Source organism: Protomyctophum parallelum (genome assembly GCF_964188405.1).
Source record: "Protomyctophum parallelum genome assembly, chromosome: 4".
Taxonomy (NCBI): Eukaryota; Metazoa; Chordata; class Actinopteri; order Myctophiformes; family Myctophidae; genus Protomyctophum; species Protomyctophum parallelum.
Window position 1 is genome coordinate 13,480,775 of NC_139700.1, and position 20,528 is coordinate 13,501,302.

Here is a 20,528-nt window from a genome sequence, read left to right on the forward strand (position 1 = left end):
TAAACTATTAAACAGAAAATACTAATTTCAGGATACCAAATCCAATCCGGAGAGAGACAGCTAGTAGAGATAGACAGGCAAACGTTCATCAAAATAACAATTCTTACACATACTTAGTTCTTACACACATATATAAGTGTTAAATATCTAATAAGGGTTAATTTGGTTACCAACTCTCCATCATTTAGCCGGCGGACGAAAACCACTGACTGTAACAATGGTAGGAACCAAAGAACTGACTTTGATTTACCCGGACGACACCAAGGCAAGGACGTGCTTTCTCCGTCTCCTTGGAAACACGGTTATTATTATTCCGTTCATTATATTTATTTACCAAACACTTTCGGAGCTAGAGAATAATTCAAGCGAATGAAACAAATGGATATCACTGAGCGACGTAAGGGTGTGATTTAATATGGCGTTAGAAACAACCTTGGTCTTTAGGAAACCTGTAAAATATGCAGTCTACTCTACTATACTGGAAATGTGTTAGTTTAGCAGACAGACATAGCCATTTAGCTAAACCAGTGGTTTTCATTAAGGTCCATTATTTATTCTGCATTTGAGCCACGGACCACCATTTAATGACATTTAGCCTCTCAGAGCCGAAACTAAAGAATATTTTGTTGTCGTTGGATACCGTAAGAGTTTTGTCCAGTTCTGTTGTTTGGCTATATAGAAGTGTATATTTGTACGTCTCTAAATGTTTTGATGAATTGAACAAGGTGGACCCTCTTGTAAACAAGTGTAATGCTTTATTGGGTCGTCCACTCACAAATAACAGACTTTGTATTGAGTTGTGCTTGAATTGTACTGTAATTCTGCAAACTGTTCAATCAATCAATCAATCAGTACCATTAGGAGAGACGACAGGCAAACGATCAAAAATAACAATTCTCCTACTTTCTCTAATTGTGTAGACTTCTTGTAAATTAAGTAGATGTTTAACAATAATGTAACTATTGAGAGCGTAAAAGGAAGTTTCATTTTACGCTCTCAAGAGTTAAAGATCTAATAAATAAGGGACAGGTGCATTTGTTTACCAACTCTTCATCATTTAGCTGGGGACCACCAATGCTATATGTTTTTCTCATCCTGTTCTGCCAGACATTGTGGGCCATGGAGACAACATCGTTGAGATGGTTGACATAACATTAGACGAGGACAACATTGCTGTTTCTAAGTATGTTCTTCTTCTTGGTGTGTGTGTGTGTGTGTGTGTGTGTTTTGCATTTAGCATGACGGCCGGGTTCACACTCATAGGGTGTAAGCACACCTAGGATTCCATGCGCAGCCAAAAGCCGCTGTCTGCAAGTGTCTCTTCCGGGTTTTAAGACAGCTGGTGGATGGAAATTAAGCTCCACCCACGCGGCAGATTGGCTGTGGCAAGCTTTTCCAGGAATCTGGTCGACCAGATTCCTGGAAAAGCTTGCCACAGTGGCATTGTATTAATTGATTGCCCAAGTCCCGTGGGTGGGAGTTCTGCTCTGGTTTTGGTCAATAATAAGTACTTCCGGTCATTTTGTGGGGGACACTGGGGCCACGCAGTAAAAGTAAATGAATTCACAAAACTAACGTCATTTGTATTGTTGACCTATTTCTAAAATATTAGCGCAACTTTAGTTCAACTTTGACCCCTCTATCACATGGAACTATTTTTTGGGCATAGTGATATGGACACAAAAAACATAGTTCCATGTGATAGAGGGGTAAAAAATATTAATGGCAAGTATGTCATACAGCTTAAGTTAAAAAATCTGAACTTTCCCTTTACGTACAACATTTGACTACTTTTTCCTCCACAGCTTCAGTGATCATATTAGACGTCAAAGTCACACACGCTCTTTATGTCTTCTCATTTCAGTTCATCACCTGCAGATGCTACTTTCGATGCTGTTATTGGAAACATAGAAGATATAATCATGGGTAGGATTAGTTAAAACAGATAGAGGGCTCTATTTTCGTCCATGCTAAACCCCTTATCCCTAACGTCTGTCTTTTTTTAAACTATTTTAAAAATAATTTTTGAATAGTTCAAATAGCCGATCTACATCAACAAGTTGTGAGCTTGTAGATCGGCTAGTTGAACTATACAAAAATGTTTTTCAAAATAGTAAAAAAGAAGAAAGTTTAGGGATAAGGGGTTTACATGAACGGAAATAGAGCCCTTAGTGCTTGTTCTCTACCGTCTCCTTCCATAGATGAAGAGTTCTTAGTGCATGTTCTCTACCTTCCATAGATGAAGAGTTCTTAGTGCATGTTCTCTACCGTCTCCTTCCATAGATGAAGAGTTCCAACAGCTGCAGCAGAGCTTCATGGACAAACACTTCCTGGAGTTTGACAGTTCCGAGGAGAACAAGCTCAGCTACACACCGATCTTCAACGAATATGTAAGTTGATATCATGCTCTCCCGCCTCCATCTTTACTCAGCTTTACACCCTTCACTGATTTCACCAATTAATAGCTAACTGCCATGTCGATAATCTGAGGGATGTGTAACAGTCAACCATGTACATGTAGGTCAGTGGTTCTCCAAATTGACACTTATTAGCTCGCGGACCCCCATTTGAAAATATATGCCAGGGACCCCCCATAAGAGAAGATTTTTTACGGCTCTAGCAGTGATTGTCAACCAAGGACCCCCAGTTTGACATGCATTAGGCTACAGACAACCCATTTAATGGCATTTCTATCTCTGGGACACTAATTTATATTGTAAAATCAATGTTAATTTAACTCTGAGAGTGCCATAACACCAAGACAATACAAAAACAGTGGGGACCTCATGTTTTGTTTTTGTATTGTCTTGGTGTTATGTGCTCTGTGTTGTTTTTGATGTGGGTGTTGAACAGATTGTGACAAATATCCTTCGGGACAATAAAGATTATTATTATTATAAGGGCCCATTTTGTTCCAAACTATCATTTAGCTGGGGACCCCACCCCCTGGAAATCCCTTAAGGACCCCTGGGGGTCCCCAGACCCCACCTTAAGAACCACTGATGTAGGTCCACATTTATGACACGCAATTTCTGCTCGTATTTCTAAGTAGGATATGTGTTTTTGTCTCTCCTGTAGGGTGATCTGCTGGAGAAATACCTTGAGCAAAAGCTGATAGAGAGGACCCCTGGCTTCAACATGACCACCTTCATAGACCTGCTAATGTAAGATCATGCTTTTGCTCTCACTCCATGCTTTTTGGGTATCTTAGCTTTAATAACCAAAACTGAATAATAGGCAGTTTTGATTAGGGGTAAGGTAACTGTTTCCCTGTGTCTTTGATTACACGGATGTTGTATATAAACGTCACATAAACGTTCTGAATGCCCCCAAAATAATGTATTACCAAATCATAGATGCTCGGGTCTTCGTCAGCTATATTACAGAGTCAGACTTCTACTCTCCAGCGTATCTCTTTTTGTTCGAGCACCTGTTGAAATCTTTTGGATGTTCTCCTGACCGCTCAAGTATACCCATGTCTATTATAATGCAGAGTGTTTTAATTGACAGAAAAGGAGTTCATTTTGGGCCTAAAATGCACCAGCAAGATTTTTTTTTAATGTGGCCAATGTGCAACGGCCTGCCCGAGATCAAAACACAGCAATTGTATTGAAAAAACGACTCACTGTTCCCGGAAACCTATTGATTCGAAAAAGGTTTTGGTCATTTTATCTTCTACTCGCTTATGTGAACACCCCAGAGAGTTTTTAAGTTGCTCGATTCAGTATTTAGATATTTGATATTACTTTTAGCTGCCCCGCCCCCTTCTTATACAACTTCAAACTCCTTTTTTCTGGTGACTGATATTGTCCGTGAGGGGGCTGTGGCTTTTCTTTTACTGTTTTCATTTATTTATAATAATTATTTTTGTTAACGAATAAGGAGTGGGAGGAGCCAGCGGAGACCAAAGAAATCAAAAACAATTATTAAAAATAATTGAAAACGGTAAATGAAAAACCACGTATTAGAAGGAGAATATCAGGCACAAGAAAAAAAGGACGGGTGTTTTCGATGAATCTATCATGGTTAAAATGGAGTTTGAAGTTATAATGGGTTTGTATAGGAAGGGGGTCGGGGCAGCTAAAATGAATATCAAATATCTAAATACTGAATCGAACAACTTAAAAACTGTCTGGGGTGTTCACATAAGCCTGAGTAGACGATAAATTGACCAAGTTTTTTTTTAAGTGAAATATCCCTTTAAGAAATGTACTTCACACAGCCGGCCACTAGATGGCACACTTACTTGACTTATTTCTGTAGGCTCCTTGATGGAGCATATTCATAATATTCAGACCTGGCTAACTAGGTGCAACTTCCCCTTCACAGCCCATTCATCCAAACAGAAAAGTCTATCTAATTGTTGTAGTGACCACTTTTCTCCCTTTGTGTGAGCCTCTTCATGGGCAGACTGAAACACTAAAGACTCTTGCTTTGTTTGAATGAAATTATAGAATGTCCAGTACAGTATGATACAAGATAACTGTAACTTGTAACTTTTATTTTTGTAGAAGAGGCAAACTAATATTGTTCATGCCGTTTGCTTTGATGGAATAATTGATTGAACATGTGTGTTGATTATTGTGTAATTTATTTGTATACAGTGAAAACTTGAAACATTATTGTACTGTAAAAAGGTCTCTTTTCCTTTTTAGTATAATAGTATTAGTTTACTATAATTAGATTAACACACGATAATCAACACTAACACTTTATTTATTTATGTTCAATCAATTATTCAATCAAAGCAAACAATATTAGTTTGCCTCTTCTACAAAAAAATGTACAAGTTAGTTACGGCTGCATTCTGTCACGCTTGCCAAGCTGTCATTCTCTTGTATTATTTGCCTTGCATCTCGGAGGACAGTCAAGACGGGCAGTGTCGGTATAGGCCAATCAGAGGCAGGCGGGGTGTTACCATGCCTATGCTCGGACACAATGAGATATACACCACCATCAGACTGTTTTTTTGGGGCAGTATTCTTTAGGTGGGGCCCATGATGGTATAGTTGTCTTTGACTCACTGAGTCTCGGCTGATCGCATGTAGATGCCATCATGCCATCGCATATAGATGTAAAAACATGACTGTGTGCCGTCATATCATCTTTCTGTCTGTCTTTGTCTCTAACTCTGATTTCCATTTCTCCCATGCAGACACCATAAAGAGGAAGTACCGGGTGACATATTTGACTTGCTGCTGACATTCACTGATTTCATAGCCTTCAAGGAGATGTTTGTGGACTACAGAGCAGTGAGTGGTTTTCATGCAGATTTACAAACAATTAGGGTTAGGCTCTGAAACTACCTGGCCAGATTCTGGCTCTGGTTCTCATATTGTTTTAGGTTTGACAGCTGAGAGAACGTGATCCACAAGATTAGAGACCAGTTGCCAAGAATCACATGAAGTTCAATTTATTATACAGAATTAACCAAATATATTTATTATTACTAGGATTTCGATCAGTTCACTTTTTTTGAGGGGCGCTAGCCCCTCGCTATTAGTGTAGATTTTTGTCACAAAGATGAAATTCCTATTGACAATGAATGGAGAATTTACGTCATATGCACCTGAGCAAATTATGATGATGTACGATCATCAGAGCGCCCCTCACTCATTTGTTTAACCTGTATCCTGTAGTTTTTTCATATATTTGGAAGGGAATTTTTAAATCCATGGAACAGAGACGTGTGAACTGATGTGATCGGTTCAGCGTCGGAACACCAGATGACAATTAATTTCACAGTGATATAGAACACTTTATTGAGTGCATTCATGCTGCATGCCTGGCTGTGTTTGTTTCTAATCTAGCTACAAACTCAACACCTAAACGTTAGCCAATGTTGTTTTGACAGCAAATTTAGATTTTAGTTTCAGTCACATTTTAGTCACCTGGAATGTTTTACTGTTAGTCTAGTTTTAGTTGACTAAATTCCATAAGATATTAGACGACTAAATCTATAGTTGATTTAGTCGACTAAAATGTATTTTGGCTGGCCTTAATGGCTGATTTTACACTGAAATAGCCGATCTACAAGCTCACAACGTGTCGCAGTGAGCTTGTAGATCTGCTATTTTCAGCGTGTAAAGTGTAAACTGACTTATCTTTTTCTTATACTGGATATCTTGTCCACTAGTCCCTTCCTAACATTATAGTCTAGTTTTTATTTAGTTTCCAATTAGGTTTTTCAGTGAAAAAATGTTGTCGACGAAACATTTTTCGTTATAGACAGTATTAGTCGACAAAATCAACACTGATGTTTACAATGAGCTGCCAGCATTAATCCCAATGTATTTGCAGCAGAAGGAGGGCAGAGGACTGGACCTGAGCCAGGGACTGGTGGTCACACCTCTTAGCTCCACTAACAACAAACACATCGGCTTCACTGGACCACAGTGACCCTCAACATACATCTCTGTGTTTTAGTCCACGGGAAGAATCCATCAGCCAATATGACTACCGGTATGTTGAAACCAGGGGTACTGCAACCGGACACAGGATACAAAACAACATGATTGGTGGCCTGCATAGTTGCAGCACAGACCAACCTCCAGCTTTAGAGTATTATGCTGGCTGTGCTGCCCAAAACGCTTTAATGAAACGAAATCTTGAAAAATATTTGATCAAATTTTTTTTCTTTTTTTTAATGGGTTGTTTTTCGTGCCTGTGTTTGTTATTTAAACAAAGTCTGTGTGGGATATGTTTGCATTCATAGATTTAATGTTTGTGTGGATGGAACCGTGATGTTGAACTTTGGTGTAATTCGTTTTATATAAGGTATACGTACTGTATCTGGCTAGGTACAAGCCATGGTATAAGCTCACAAAGTGATGCAATGTGAGCTTGTAGATCTGCTATTTTAAGTATGCTACACAGTGCACAACCGAGTACACAGTCAGTAAGTCACCCACCATCACATTGTTGTAATTGCTAATACAATGTATTTATGGTACCAGTTTGTATTGTAAATCCTCATGGTTGTAAATACATATGTTTATATACAATAAAGATGTTGAATATTGGTAAAATCTTTGTAAAAGTTTATTTGAAAAAAAAAAGTACAAGATTGAGCCACATATACTCAAGATTATACTAATCACACTCCTGGTACAAAAGGTTATTTCATAAAACATGTGCAAAGTGAGATTATATAAATTGGTTAAAGGAGTAGATAAGCCAAATAAACACTTTACACACCCCATGAAGCCTTGAATTGATGGAGATTTGTTTTGTCACATTCCTAAGTAAGGATGGAGCTCGATACCCGAAAGAAACCCGATAAGCTTATTGAGCACCCGATATCAGTAAGCTTTGGGCTTATCAAGCCTGTTATGGAGCATAGCGGCCCATGACTACATGTTTAAACAATCAAGACAAGAGGCAATCAATAAATAAAATCTAATCATTCATGCTGGCACAAACATGTCAGTCTAAAAGTGTATTGATACCTGCCAACCAGCGCTGCTCGGGTAAACAAAATTACGCTTTAAAGTGACGGTACACACACAGACACAAACCGGTACACACACAAACCAGTTAACTGGTTTGTGTGTGTAACGTCACTTTAAAGCGTAATTTTGTTCAATATTATTTTCCAAAAGTAAAAAGGTCAATTGCCTTCTGTCTGCATTTGTAAGAGTACTGTATTTAAAAGCCATAGTAAAAGATACTTGTTATGTTCAGAATTTGTCGTCTCCTGTCTTTCCACAAAATAATAGAAAATGCACGATAGTGGGCTTGATAAGCCTGATCGATAATGTGCTCATTATATTATTATTGTGTTCTATTATTGTCCAGTCATTTTGTACGTCTGTGGCAAAAATGTCCCGTTCATCAAAGTATTCACTCAGTTAATGCGACAAAACAAAACCAAAAATCACCCATTCAATTCAAGGCTTCATGGTGAGTGTGAAATTCAGTGGTTCGCAAACTTTTTCATGTCAAGGACCCCCAAATTGACACTTAGGCTACTGTATATCATGCCCGCGGAACCCCATCTGAAGAGATATGCCAGGGACCTCCATAAGAGAAGATCTTTACGGCTCTAGCAGTGATTCTCAACCCGTTTGATTTCGAGGACCCACAGTTTGACATGCATTAGGCTACGGACCCCCATTTAGTGGCATTTCTATCTCTGGGACCCCAATTTATATTGTAAAATCAATGTTAATTTTAACTCAGAGTGTAAATGGACCTGTTAGGGTCTATTTGGTGCGTGTGTGTGTGTGTGTGTGTGTGTGTGTGTGTGTGTGTGTGTGTGTGTGTATCATTTAGCTGTGTGTGGACCCCCTGGAAATCCCTCCTGGACTGTACATTTTTGGGTGAAAGTTACTTGTTTACTTCCATAGGGTGCTGCAAAGAAATGCATAGGCTGCCTTTAAGTTAAAGAAAATGTAAACAAAATGACAACAACAAAAACGACATAAAAGTGATATTCTAATCACGACTATAAGGAAATACTGTCATCAAGTGTTCTGTAGAAACCACAACTGTACAAAGTCAACTTTTAAATGAAGCTGGTTGACGTGATGACATGATTCATGTCAAAGATGGTGTCAGCTTGCAAAAGCACAACAGAATCATTGGGTGACAATTAATATTTATAGGAGAAATGGCTATATGCAATCGGGTGTTTGTTTTTGCAATTGATCATTTATAATTTATAGCTTAATTCACCTCATCACCATAGCAACAATAAACACTATTACTAGTATTTTCTCTGTCAGCTGGGTTGGGGTTCGCTACGACTGAATATAATACACTATCTCGCAAAGAGTAAAGTCTTTGGTCAGAGTTTGAAGTAAACTACTTTCTCATTCCCCATGGTTAAATTCTGCTGGATGTTTTCCATAGGTTTTCCTCAGGTTTCACCCATATAAACAGTCGTAAAAAAATATATAAAATCAGATCTTTTAAACATTTTGGGGAACAGAGTTGATCTTTACACAGGTAAATGTGCAGGGACGAATATTTCAGGTGTGGTTACTCCCTTTGTAGAGTGCTGTGAACAGATTAGATTTCTGCCGCAAAATATTATCTCTCTTTAGTGTGTTGCTGAGTAGGCCCAGCCTTTACAAACTCTCCAGATAGCGAATATCACCAGGAGAGGCAATTTGGCATGTAGTTATTTAAATCCTATGCAGGAGCTGTGTTGGTGGTTGCATCCCCTCCGTCTCCCCTCCAGGTCAGATAGGAGAAGAAAGCACTGGCACCGTATGCTACTGTCACCACAGCCCCAAAGAACTGCAAGGAGGACATACAGAGACACAGACAGACAGAAGGGGGACAGAAAGACAGACATTTTTAAAATAACTGGAATGTCCTGCAATGCGCTGTGTGCGTGTGTGTGTGTGTGTGTGTGTGTGTGTGTGTGTGTGTGTGTGTGTGTGTGTGTGTGTGTGTGAGAGAGAGAGGGAGAGAAAAGAGTGTGAGAGAGAAAGATAGGAGAGAGAGAGAGTACTAGATATGACCTCTATCTAGACTCTAGAGTGACTTACAAAGTGCAAGATCAAAGTAAATAAATGGCAGCTAGGGTAAAAATGGTCATGTAAATAGAGCGCTACAAAGTAACTAAGACCAGGTAAACATCAAACCTAGCATCTGTCTAAACAATATACAGTACTACAGTATCTAAATAACATTGTCTGCTAAATTACATACGGTATGCCCGTGCCACGCTCGGGAATCATTCGATTAGTTGATTTGACCCCCCAAACCGATGCTGAGTGCCAAGCAGGGAGGCATTCAGTCCCATTTTTGGTATGATCCGGCCGGGGATCGAACCCCGACCTCCCAGTTTCAGGGCTGACACTCTAAGCCACAAGGCCAGTACAGGGAGCGTAGAAGGGGTCAAATGTAGGGAGGGGACACTTTTCACAGCGCTAAGGGCATGACACCATACATGTGTGCTAGCTTCAACTTTTGTCAGCGCTCCAATGACGCAGTAAATTGTCACTCAATCATATTTTTGTTTCAACATTCCCACATTCATTCTTACTCTAAACCAGTTCCGCCCCTTTTCATGCATGCAATGCAGATTGAGCAACACTTCAACGGTGAGTCGGTGACTCAGCAGCAATGTAGCATGGCAACGTCTGGTCATGTCGTCACAGCTAGTATGAATATCTAGACACATGAATATATTATGTGAACATCTTTCGCTTCATTCTTCTCCATCCATCCATCCATCTTCATCCGCTTATCCGGTGTCAGGTCACGGGGGCAACAGTTCCAGCAGAGAGCTCGAGACTTCTACTCTCTTGTTTAATGTATCAAGTACAGCACATGTGACTGCTACTACATCTGGATTGGCAAACAGTGTAATCGAGGTATGCCTTGGGCAAACAGTCATGAAGGCACAAATGTACCATGTACACCTTAAAGGAAACTAAGTAATGGCAACAGGATGAAGCCTGATTTAAATTTAGCGTCACACACTGAAAATAGCCGACCAACCCATTTCCCTCCCAAACAAAATAAAAGGAAAAGGAAAAAATAAAACATTTTCTCCCCTAGCTTGGCTGGTAATCCAGCATGACAGTGTGTCGCGGCCTCTTGGGTTCAAGTCCCGAGCCCGACGATATTTGCTGTGTGTCTTCCCCCCCATCTCGTTTCCTGTCTACCTATACTGTGATCTATCAATAAAGGCAAAAAAGCCCCCATAATAATAATAAAATAATAATAATTGTAGCTTGTTATTGTAGCTACAAGTTACAAAAAATACCCAAAAGTAGCTAAGAAGTTACAGCTAAAATGTAGCTCAGCTTCGTAGCTCGGTTACATGTACTGAAGCTTAATTTGCCCAACACAAATTATTCATTAACTGTCAAGTAAAAAAAATATTGTGGAAATCATTGTTGATATTGGACTACAACACCGTCTGGCAGCATGGAATTTAAGTTACTGATGACAATCCCTGATCTGCATTATGCTGATCTTCATCGTGGAGATGCTGTCAAACTCTACAGATCAGTGATGGCCAGCAGAGCAGGCTCAGAAGTCTGCAGAATGGTAGCCTCGGTACCAGGCTTTCATTTTTGTTGGTGCAAAAATTGAAAGCCTGGAGGAACGCATTGGCCGCTCTGGTCTAAAAGTGGGAGTCAACCCTTCCGGGTGGGCGTTGCTCCAAATGATGTGACGTAGCGCTGCACTAGGGCGGAGAGGAGGGGCCGGGGGTGACGGACAGATCGATGAGATCCAATCAGGGCGTGCACAAATCTGAGCCGCGACCCGCCCCTCTAGACCAGAAACCTAACACGTTAGCTCAGGCTAGCAGAATGGTGTCCCCTAAGGGTCTGTTCCCTTCTCTCCCCAATGATCTGTTTAACATCTACATAACCTATACCATATAAACAACATCTACAACATGGTTTTGTGGACGGTTGGTCATCATGCTGTGATGACCAACATGGAAGCAAAGACAACAGGGTGGCCGTAGCTGAATGGGCAGAGAGCTTGCCTCGGAGGCAGAAGGTCCCAGGTTAGGTTATTTTCAGCACGACAACCACAATACAAATGTTTTTGTGAATTCATGAAGGGCACAGTGGCACACTATCAACGCGATTTGAATAGCTTTATGGTATACAAATCCAAAGGCCTTTATTTTTTTTAGTTTAAAAAGCAGGTGACTTGCGCACATCCAGTTCCTGCCTTGTGCTGGACAAAGGTAGATACATACAGTTTATTTTAGTCTCCGTGGAAACTAGGCATTTAGTTAAATGCAATGCTATTGAAACTGTACTGTTAATTTCTCTCCATGTCCATTAAACTCATCAGCAGAAAGCTAATCTTTCACTCATTACAACCGTAGTATTCTTTACTGTGCTTTTATAGCAGTGTCTCAGAGCCTCAGACTGATGGCCTCAAAAGTCTAATATCTCCCCCAGTCCATAGGGATATCCCTTTGGTCTAGTGGTTAAGATGTTGGACTTTCACGTGGGAGACCTGAGTTTGAATATTGTGTGCGTTCGACGTGCATGTGTGTGTGTTGCAGTCTTACAGCAGCAGCTGCAAAATGTCCATAGAACCAGCCGGGGATGACAGACGCAGCATTGGCCAGGAAGGCTGTGAGGTAGAGGACAGCCGCTACGCCATGGTACACCATCACCTGTAGGAGCAGAGCTACTCAGATCAGGGCTCATCAATATGCCCGTACACAGAAAAGTGTGTCCGTGGCAAGGCTTGTCATTGTCCGTGGAAAACTTTAGATTTGAATGTTAGTTTCTTCACAATATAGGAGTCCACTGGTACAGTGGTTGTCATAGTTTTATTTCGCACGACCCCCATAACTGTGTGTATAGATGTAACCACATGGACTGGAATGGATACATTTGTGCTCTCACAGATAGTTACAGACCTGTAATGGTCATTTAGGGCTATAGAGGGCTTTATGTGTTTGTCTCATTTTGTATGTCCATGACAAAAACAGAATTTTGACAGGGCTCCATCTTGCGCCACCCTTATCCCTTATCCCTAAACGTATTTGCCATGTTTTACTATTTAGAAAAACATTTTAAAATACTTCAACTAGCCGATCTACATCGAGACATTGTGAGCTTGTAGATCAGCTATTTGAACAATTTAAAAAGGTTTTTTAAAATAGTAAAAAATGGCAAATTAGTTTAGGGATAAGGGTTAAGGGGTGGCGCAAGATATAGCCCTAAATGTCCACTACAAGCCAGAATGGCGAGGACCCCTGACTCATATTTGTAAAAATACTAAAGTATTGGCAACAAAATATGCTTACACTGCAGTACTCATTCTGCAGATATTTCCCATTTCACTAAATCTTTTGAAAATAGCCGATCTACAAGCTCACAACAACGCATCACGATGCTATGCATAGTGAGCTTGGCTATTTTGAAATAGCAAAATGCCCAAAAAGTGCTTAATTAGTTTAATAATGCGTTTTAGAATAATAATCTAAATCTGCAGTAACTAAAGCTGTCAATAAAACAATTTAGTTGGGTAAAAGGCACAATGCACCATGCAAATGTACTTAAAGGACGACATCACCCATCCTCAACCTATCTTCATTATGTTCATGATAAAATGGTAAAGAAATACATCTACTCTGTCTGTGTCTCATGTAGTATAGGAGTTATAGAAACCCGCCTACCAGTGATATCATCGTTAGGCAGATTTAACGAGATTTCAAATGTCTTCATTTAGATTTGTATTAATGCACGATTAAACGGGCGGCAGTGGCTCAGGGGTAGAGAGGCCAGATAAAACCTGGGCTCCCCCAGGCCTCATACGCACGTGTCAAACGAATGTTCTGTCTTCCGTCTGTGATTAATGCTGTGATTGCTGATTGCTGCCCCATCAAACACAAATGTTTGGTCAAACGATGTGACTCCCATTGGAATTGCATTGTGGCAGCCATTAATCACAGACGGAACACAGAACCGTGTCGAAGTGTCCTTGAACAAGACTCTGTAGCCTGGCTAATAAGCCAGACGCGAATCTGCCATTGGCAAAAAACATTATGAGTTTGGCTTATTAGCCAGGCTAATCTCGATGTGCAGGTTGGTGTACTGTGCCTTGCATGGTTTCCGCCGCCATACTGTGTGAATGGGTGAATGTAATGCACAATCTATGTAAAGCGCCTTGGATAAAAGCGCTATATAAATGCACCATTTACCAATGCAAGAACAATATAGCTTCCATTTCAGCATATGCTGATTTTACGGAAATAGAAGACCTGCAGTTTATATTATCTTGGATTCCCCATTGATGATGTCACTGGCAGGCAGGTTTCAGGCAGCCCTACTCTGAGAAACAGACCGAGTAGACAAAATGGTTCCATATTACACTGAGCATTAGTGAGGACCAATTATATGAATATAATGTTGAAAATGGGTGAAGTGATTGGTTACTTTCCACCACTGCCTCAGAGAAAGGATCAAATTAGTTGTACAAAAGTAGAAAATACATGACAAGAAATGTCAGTTATGACCACCTATGGAGCCTGTGCTCATCATAGGACTAGAGACATAACTTTCATTCCTAACTTTCGTCCTTCCTCTTTCCACATCAATGCCCCTCTTGTCCCCCATGGTGGCCAATCATCGTTGTACAACCGCGTCACTCACGTGTCAACAAGAACAACCAAATTCACTATTTGTCAGCCTTCTGATTCATCCCTGACCAGCAGGCTCTTTCTTCCTTGTTCCGCCCTGTTTATGTTGAATTTGGTAAAATATTTTTTTTTGGAGAAAAAATAACTAAAAACAAACCCAGTCACCATGCTGCACCTGTGATGTTCCTTTTTACTGACACCAAGTTTAAAATAAGAATTGAATGCACAGAATATCAATACGAAGCAACTGAAAAACACGTTATTTCAATGGTAGGCCTAGTGGATGGAGAGAGAGGATTTTTGTCCAACCACGAAACGGCAACCAATGGGTGTGAAGAGGGGCACAACTACGGGCGGGACTTGACAAAGGGTGAATTAACTAAACCTTTATTCTTTTATTTTTCCATGATGCGACAAAGCATAAATAAATAAGACTTTCATTGTCCCTCTTCTTACCGTCAGGCTCCAGGGAACCATGGTGAGTTTATGATGAACGCCACAGAGAATCATGAAGAACAGAATGGTGGTGAGGATCCACAGAGTCACCGTGACAAACAGAACCCAGCCATATGCAGGAACTAACTTATAATTAACTCCGGCTATCAACGACCACTGTAGCAGACCTACAACCTAGTGGGGGGGGGGGGGGGGGGGAGAGAGAGAGAGAGAGAGAGAGAGAGAGAGAGAGAGAGAGAGGGGGAATTCAGTATCAAAATTTTATGTAGGAATCACCTTGATAGAGGAAAAAAGGTTATATTTATAGCCTATTGGCCATTAAGTCAGCTGTATCTAAGCGAGCATCCCAAGACCATGCATCGCTCTTCACAGAAATGACAGATTATTATTGTGTAATTGGAGGTTGAATGTCTATTCACACCCCATACACATGGGAAGTTTAGGCACACACATTAGGCCTACACACAGAGTAGGGAGCTCAAAGGTTGACCTAATTGTCCATCCCTTTAACAATGGAGGCCGCTCTGAACAAGAGTGACACTGAGAAGCCTAATAACCCTGCTTTTACAGGCCGAGGTGGTAAACCATTAACTGTTAATGTTATGTGCCATTCAGGCATACACTTGTGTCTGTGTCTGCTGTTTTCTTCTCCTGCCTTTTAGTGGAGGAGCCTAGGGATATTTCGTGCTAATTCGTCTAAAAGTGCCAAATGTTGCACAGATGTACTGTAGCCCAGGGCCTGCTCTAATTATTAAAGCTAGGGCGCCCGAGCCGGCGACCTTTGGGGTCGCCACAGCGGCCAAATCCATATGCCCACCATTAACATCCTATAGCAGGCAACATTTTCTAAATTTCATTATGCTTTAACCCATTCTGGGCGGGAACCCCTTTTGGTGTTTTACCCCCTCAGGCCGGGAACCCATTTTTGGGTTCTGTACAGTATGTACAGTATTCAAAAATGTTAAACATTATGCTGCTATATGAATATTTGAAGTTTAGAAAACTTAGTTCAGGATTTAGAGGCGTTTTTAGAATCGGCCTTAGGCCTATGACGTGTCAAACTAGGGGGTTTTCATGATTCTGAATCCATTGCAAGCATTAGTTTTGCACGAAAAACACTCCTTCGGCTAAAAACGGCTATAGCAGTCATCACATTTGGGCACATGGCTATGGCCGAATTTAGCCTGGCTCGGGCTTTGGTTTGCTGTGAACTGGGGTGCTACTACCCTGGATTCTGCCTTTGTTTTGTACAACGAACTTGTGTGAGTGAAGAGTCACAATTGTAATCAGGGAGTCTTTGTTGACTATCCCAAGTATTTCCTGGGGTGCAATTATCCTAGGTGGCCTAGTTGGCTATAATCCTTAAAGGATGTTTAGTATTACATGAATGTTGGGATATACTGTATTAGAAAGCTGAAACATATGTTTTTGTCAGTGAGGACAGAAAGTATATTTGAAAGAACACAAAGAATGCTAGATTCATGCCTCACTGGCATGAATCTAGCATTCTTTGTGTTCTTTCAAATATACTTTCTGTAAATGTGTCCATGATGTTCTGGCTCTTTCATGTTGCCACCAGCCAGCTAGGGCACACCCGGGTAGCTTCAATATTAAGGACCCATCTCTGGATGCATTTTCAACACGGTCTGCAGGATCCATGCTTTTATATTAATATTTGATAGCAGAGATAATGGCCTTGGCTAGAATTTCACTTGGCATAGAGAGCCCGTTATTTTTATCAGACCTCTGTCACAGTCTGCCATTTTTATGTCTCGTCCCATGCCTCATAAGTTTGACCACAACACACATAATTACTAAGGATTCTGTATGTGGATTTACTTATATATAGTTTGTCCCAAAATCATATCAGTTTCATTTTATACTAATTTCATTTTTGTGTTGAGAGCATACTGTACGTCCCAAAGCCGAAAGAGGCGTCTACCTTTCTATGTTGATGGTGGTGAGCACTGGTGACTTATGTTGTTTTCCATTAGCTTGGAATCCTAACCAATGATGTCACTGGTAGTGGTAGGCAGGTTCCTGAACTGTCCACAGCCCACCTCTGAGACAGAAATGATGCCATGTTATAATGAGATTAGTGAGGACCAATTATATGAAGATAAGGTTGAAAATTGGTTATATCATAGTGTATAGTATCAAGCCTGTAAGGGCTTGACATACTCTTGATATATTAAGTGTCACACACTGAGCACTATAAATATACAGATAACTATAACTACGTATATTGTATTTGTATTTGTTGAGAACTCTGCCATGATCTACTTGACTTAGAACGATTTTTAAAACTACATTTTTATAGTTATAGTGCTCGGTATGAATTATAAATCCTTGCTTCCCTGTCCAATTTTGCACTATGATAGATAGTAGTACATTTTATGACATGTCTATTTTTTTATGAGGTCACGTACATCCAGAACAACCCTGTCATAGACAGCCACGCTGTAAACACACGGCTACACCTTACTCCTCTCACTTATGTGCAAATCAAATTGAAGCTATTTGATCAACGGGTTTATGTAACGTAGCGGCCATGTTCAATGACATAGTGACGTCGTGGGGTTACCGGAAGCAGAACAGCAGGCCAGGAGTTCCCATACCTTTCAGTTTGATACCCAAAAGAGACATTCGGTGTCTCCTCAGCCAGGACCCAAACACAAGAATACATCACACATCATGAAACCATCTATGCCCTATTAATAAACAATCACAACCGTGTGAAGTGAGGGGTGCTCTGCTCTTATCATCGTACAGTACATCATCATGACGTGAAATTTAGTGTTTGTGTAGCACGGGAATCTACACTAATAGCTGAATATGGGAGGGGCTAGTGCCCCTCAACAATACTCAAAATGGCCAATGTGCATGCAAGCTCACCACACGTCAAGGCTCAAGGCTACCTGCAAGACATTGCAGGTAGCCTTGAGGAACACCTCCACAAGAAACTCCTGGTAGTAAAATATGCATTTAGGAGGTCCAATTTAGATAGCAGCAATTTAGATGTGCAGCGGTGTGGTAGCCATAAAATCATGAACTAATGAACTAATGAACTAATAACACTAATTATCAACGCTCTGTGTGTGCCATAAATTCAAAAGAGAAATATTCATGGCCCAGATCATTTAACAGCCTTCCTGTCAACAGGTCAATAAAGGTACATGGCATGAGCAAGAGGGGTGCGAGAGGCAGCAGGAGCTGATGGAGGGCCTCTAGGGGACAAAGATCTATCTGTCAGTTAACCAGCTATAGTCACATGCTGTCCTCTGTGTGAACAGAGTAGATAACCAGGCGGAAAGCCTCACTATATGTGGGAGTTAATGAGATCGGGACCAATTCAACTGAAATCTTTATAATTGTCATGACATGCCAGCTCCCAGTTCTTCACGTGACTGTGAAGAACAGTCAGGTGAAAGTCTAACAGGCTTGTCGTGTAGACATGCTGCACTGACAAAGAAAAAGGCCTTGACCAATGGCAATTCTATATCTTTTGGTCATAGATAGCCAGTGGCATTTATGGTGTGGAAGTTTATACTCAAAATACTTCAGAGACTAGAGCAATCTAGTGTGTGTGTGTGTGTGTGTGTGTGTGTGTGTGTGTGTGTGTGTGTGTGTGTGTGCGTGCGAGCGTGTGCACGTGAATACAGATTTTTGTAATAGTGACATTTATTTTGTCACCATTAGTTGTTGCCCTATTGTGCAGTTATAATGAAAACTATGGAATATATATATATATACCGGTATATATTTAATTTGTCATCTTGAAATTGAACAGTACACAGCAGAACAGAAATAATCTCCAGTAAAGGCCACTCACTATTTCACCCATCATCAGAATGCTTGGTATACTCTTGACGAAAGGCATGTCCACCATGGAGCCAACGCTGGAGGCCATCCCTCTGAGGCGGTTCCCCACCTGAGAGTCCTGGGACTGGGGGGAGCTGGTCTCTGTGGTCACCTTGTCTGGGAAGTCTGCCATGGTGTACGTTTCTCCTGGACAAGACCCACCGAAGGAAGGAAAACCCCTTCTGGTTGTATAGTGGGCTTGGTCCAATTAAGTCAAGGACAGAACCGCCAGACTTATATATGTGTTGAAACTGGCAGAGGGCTGGCTGTCTTTCTGTCCTCAAAAAGAAGCTGACACAGCGCTTATAGTCAAGTGCACTGTACGTGTGCTCCCTCTGTGAAGCTCGCTTATTTATTTATTTTAAATCGTTGGAATTCCTTGATGTAACCAAATGAAGTCCTGAGATGGAAGAAAACAACAAGACTAATTCCCAAAGCGCAATAATTTCCTGGGAACCTGGTGAAGTATATCAAACTGTAGACCAGCAAATCTTCACAGTAGTACAACTTACAGTATACAGTTCAATGTCGTTAGAAAGTAGCTGCCCTCCAGGGAAGAAGTCCAGGTCCAAATAATGTACTGTAGCTAGCAGTCACATGCTCCACCTGAACAAACAGGTGTGTGATGGCGAGACTCTCTCTCTCTATCCCCTTCCCTCTCCCCCCTCCCTCTCTCTCTCCCTCTCTCTCTCTCCCTGAGGCACCTCCCATATGCCGCTTGAAGCTCTTGAGTGACTCATAATTCATGAATATAAAGGAGCACCAGTTTGAATCCTGGGAGGAGGGAAAGGGGGGAGGGAGAGAAAGGGAGAAGACGGAAATTGCTCTGCATATAATGGAGTGAAAATGGTATACAAATAGAGGGGGAGAGCAAAAGAGCGATAAAGAGATGAGTAGGCAGACTATGCAACCATAGCTGCACGTAGTGAAACATTAACACAAACAAGCACATGCATCAGGGAGGGAGGGAGGGAGAGCACAGGGTTTGTTGCACTCACATGGAACAGCAGTCAACACTGATAGGACAGCCCTAGAGAGGATTATCCTCCCTCAAAACACTGGAATAGCCATTGTCTGTGTAGATTTTGACAGGACATTTATTTATTTTTTTGAATTTACTTTGTCACATTTTAGTCACCTAGAAGGAACAGGGGTCGCTGCTTTTCCGTTATTTGCCGATGGGATTCTCAGATTGCGGTGTACATGTGTATGTATGTCTGTAATCCACGTAACTCAAATTCGACATACGCATTCAACATGAATGAAAGAGTTGGGAAATAAAGAAGTTGACTTGAGTTGGAAAAACGGAGTTGTCCACACCACCACAGGGAGTGCAGTGCCTGGCCTTGAGTCCGTCGGACCCACGGTTGTCCAGAACCAGCTCAAACGCTCTGCCCAGGCTCTGGACACTATAGGGCCCCTGCTAGATCTCCATATATGGAGCTGGCCTGTTCTGACATCACAATGATCCACGCATTCCACACCACCAATGATGCGCGACCTCGCCCTTTATTAGCCAATTGATCACACCCCAACATTGGGGCATTGTTGTAGTCTTCCTAAATTAACCCATTTAGGCCTGACCTCGAAATTTAGAAAAAATCTTCTAAATCCTAAGCTTGTGAGCTTGTAGATCTGCGATTTTTCAATAGCTAAATTATAACATAATGTTTAAAACACCAAAAGGGTTTCCCACCCAAAATGGGTTAACAATCTTTGTTGTGTGTGTGCACCTGCCTGCCATGCCTACCTGAACTATCACTGCGCTCGGATCCATTTGTTGTATAGGCCTAGAGATTATGCTCTCTGTGTGCAGGTGATGGGGGAGATAATAGTAATATTATATAATTTGTGAGAACGACTACTCTATTAGCTGTCCCCCCCCCCCCCACCCCCCCCCCCCCCATCAGCAAGCACCTGCACACAATGAACACAATGAAACCTCTGTTGTTCTCACTCTTCTATTTCTATTTATACTGGGGCTCCGCAAGAGGGCGACATTATCCCAGTTTTATTTACCCTCTATTCTACAAACAAATGTAGAACTGCAATGAGAAACAGAACACTTTAGTTCAGTGGTTTTCAACCAGTGGTCCGGGGACCACCAGTGGTCTTTGAGGGTTCCAGGTGG

General features: G+C 41.1%; 2 protein-coding genes across 2 annotated transcripts; one reads left to right on the top strand and one right to left on the bottom strand.

Moving 5' to 3' along the window:
* The first annotated feature begins 274 nt into the window (after positions 1–274).
* Positions 275–6,977, top strand: arl2bp (ADP-ribosylation factor-like 2 binding protein). The gene is made up of 7 exons (XM_083763825.1): positions 275–397; positions 1,108–1,183; positions 1,865–1,926; positions 2,284–2,390; positions 3,079–3,164; positions 5,156–5,252; positions 6,301–6,977. The coding sequence occupies exons 1-7, from the start codon at positions 370–372 to the stop codon at positions 6,397–6,399; spliced, it is 555 nt and encodes a 184-aa protein (XP_083619951.1). The 5' UTR covers positions 275–369; the 3' UTR covers positions 6,400–6,977.
* Positions 6,978–9,135: 2,158 nt separating this feature from the next.
* pllp (plasmolipin) lies at positions 9,136–18,530 on the bottom strand (the record flags this gene model as incomplete). Its single annotated transcript, XM_083762683.1, has 4 exons — positions 9,136–9,243; positions 11,999–12,106; positions 14,537–14,710; positions 18,369–18,530. The coding sequence occupies 4 exons, from the start codon at positions 18,528–18,530 to the stop codon at positions 9,136–9,138; spliced, it is 552 nt and encodes a 183-aa protein (XP_083618809.1).
* Between the last annotated feature and the right edge of the window lie 1,998 nt (positions 18,531–20,528).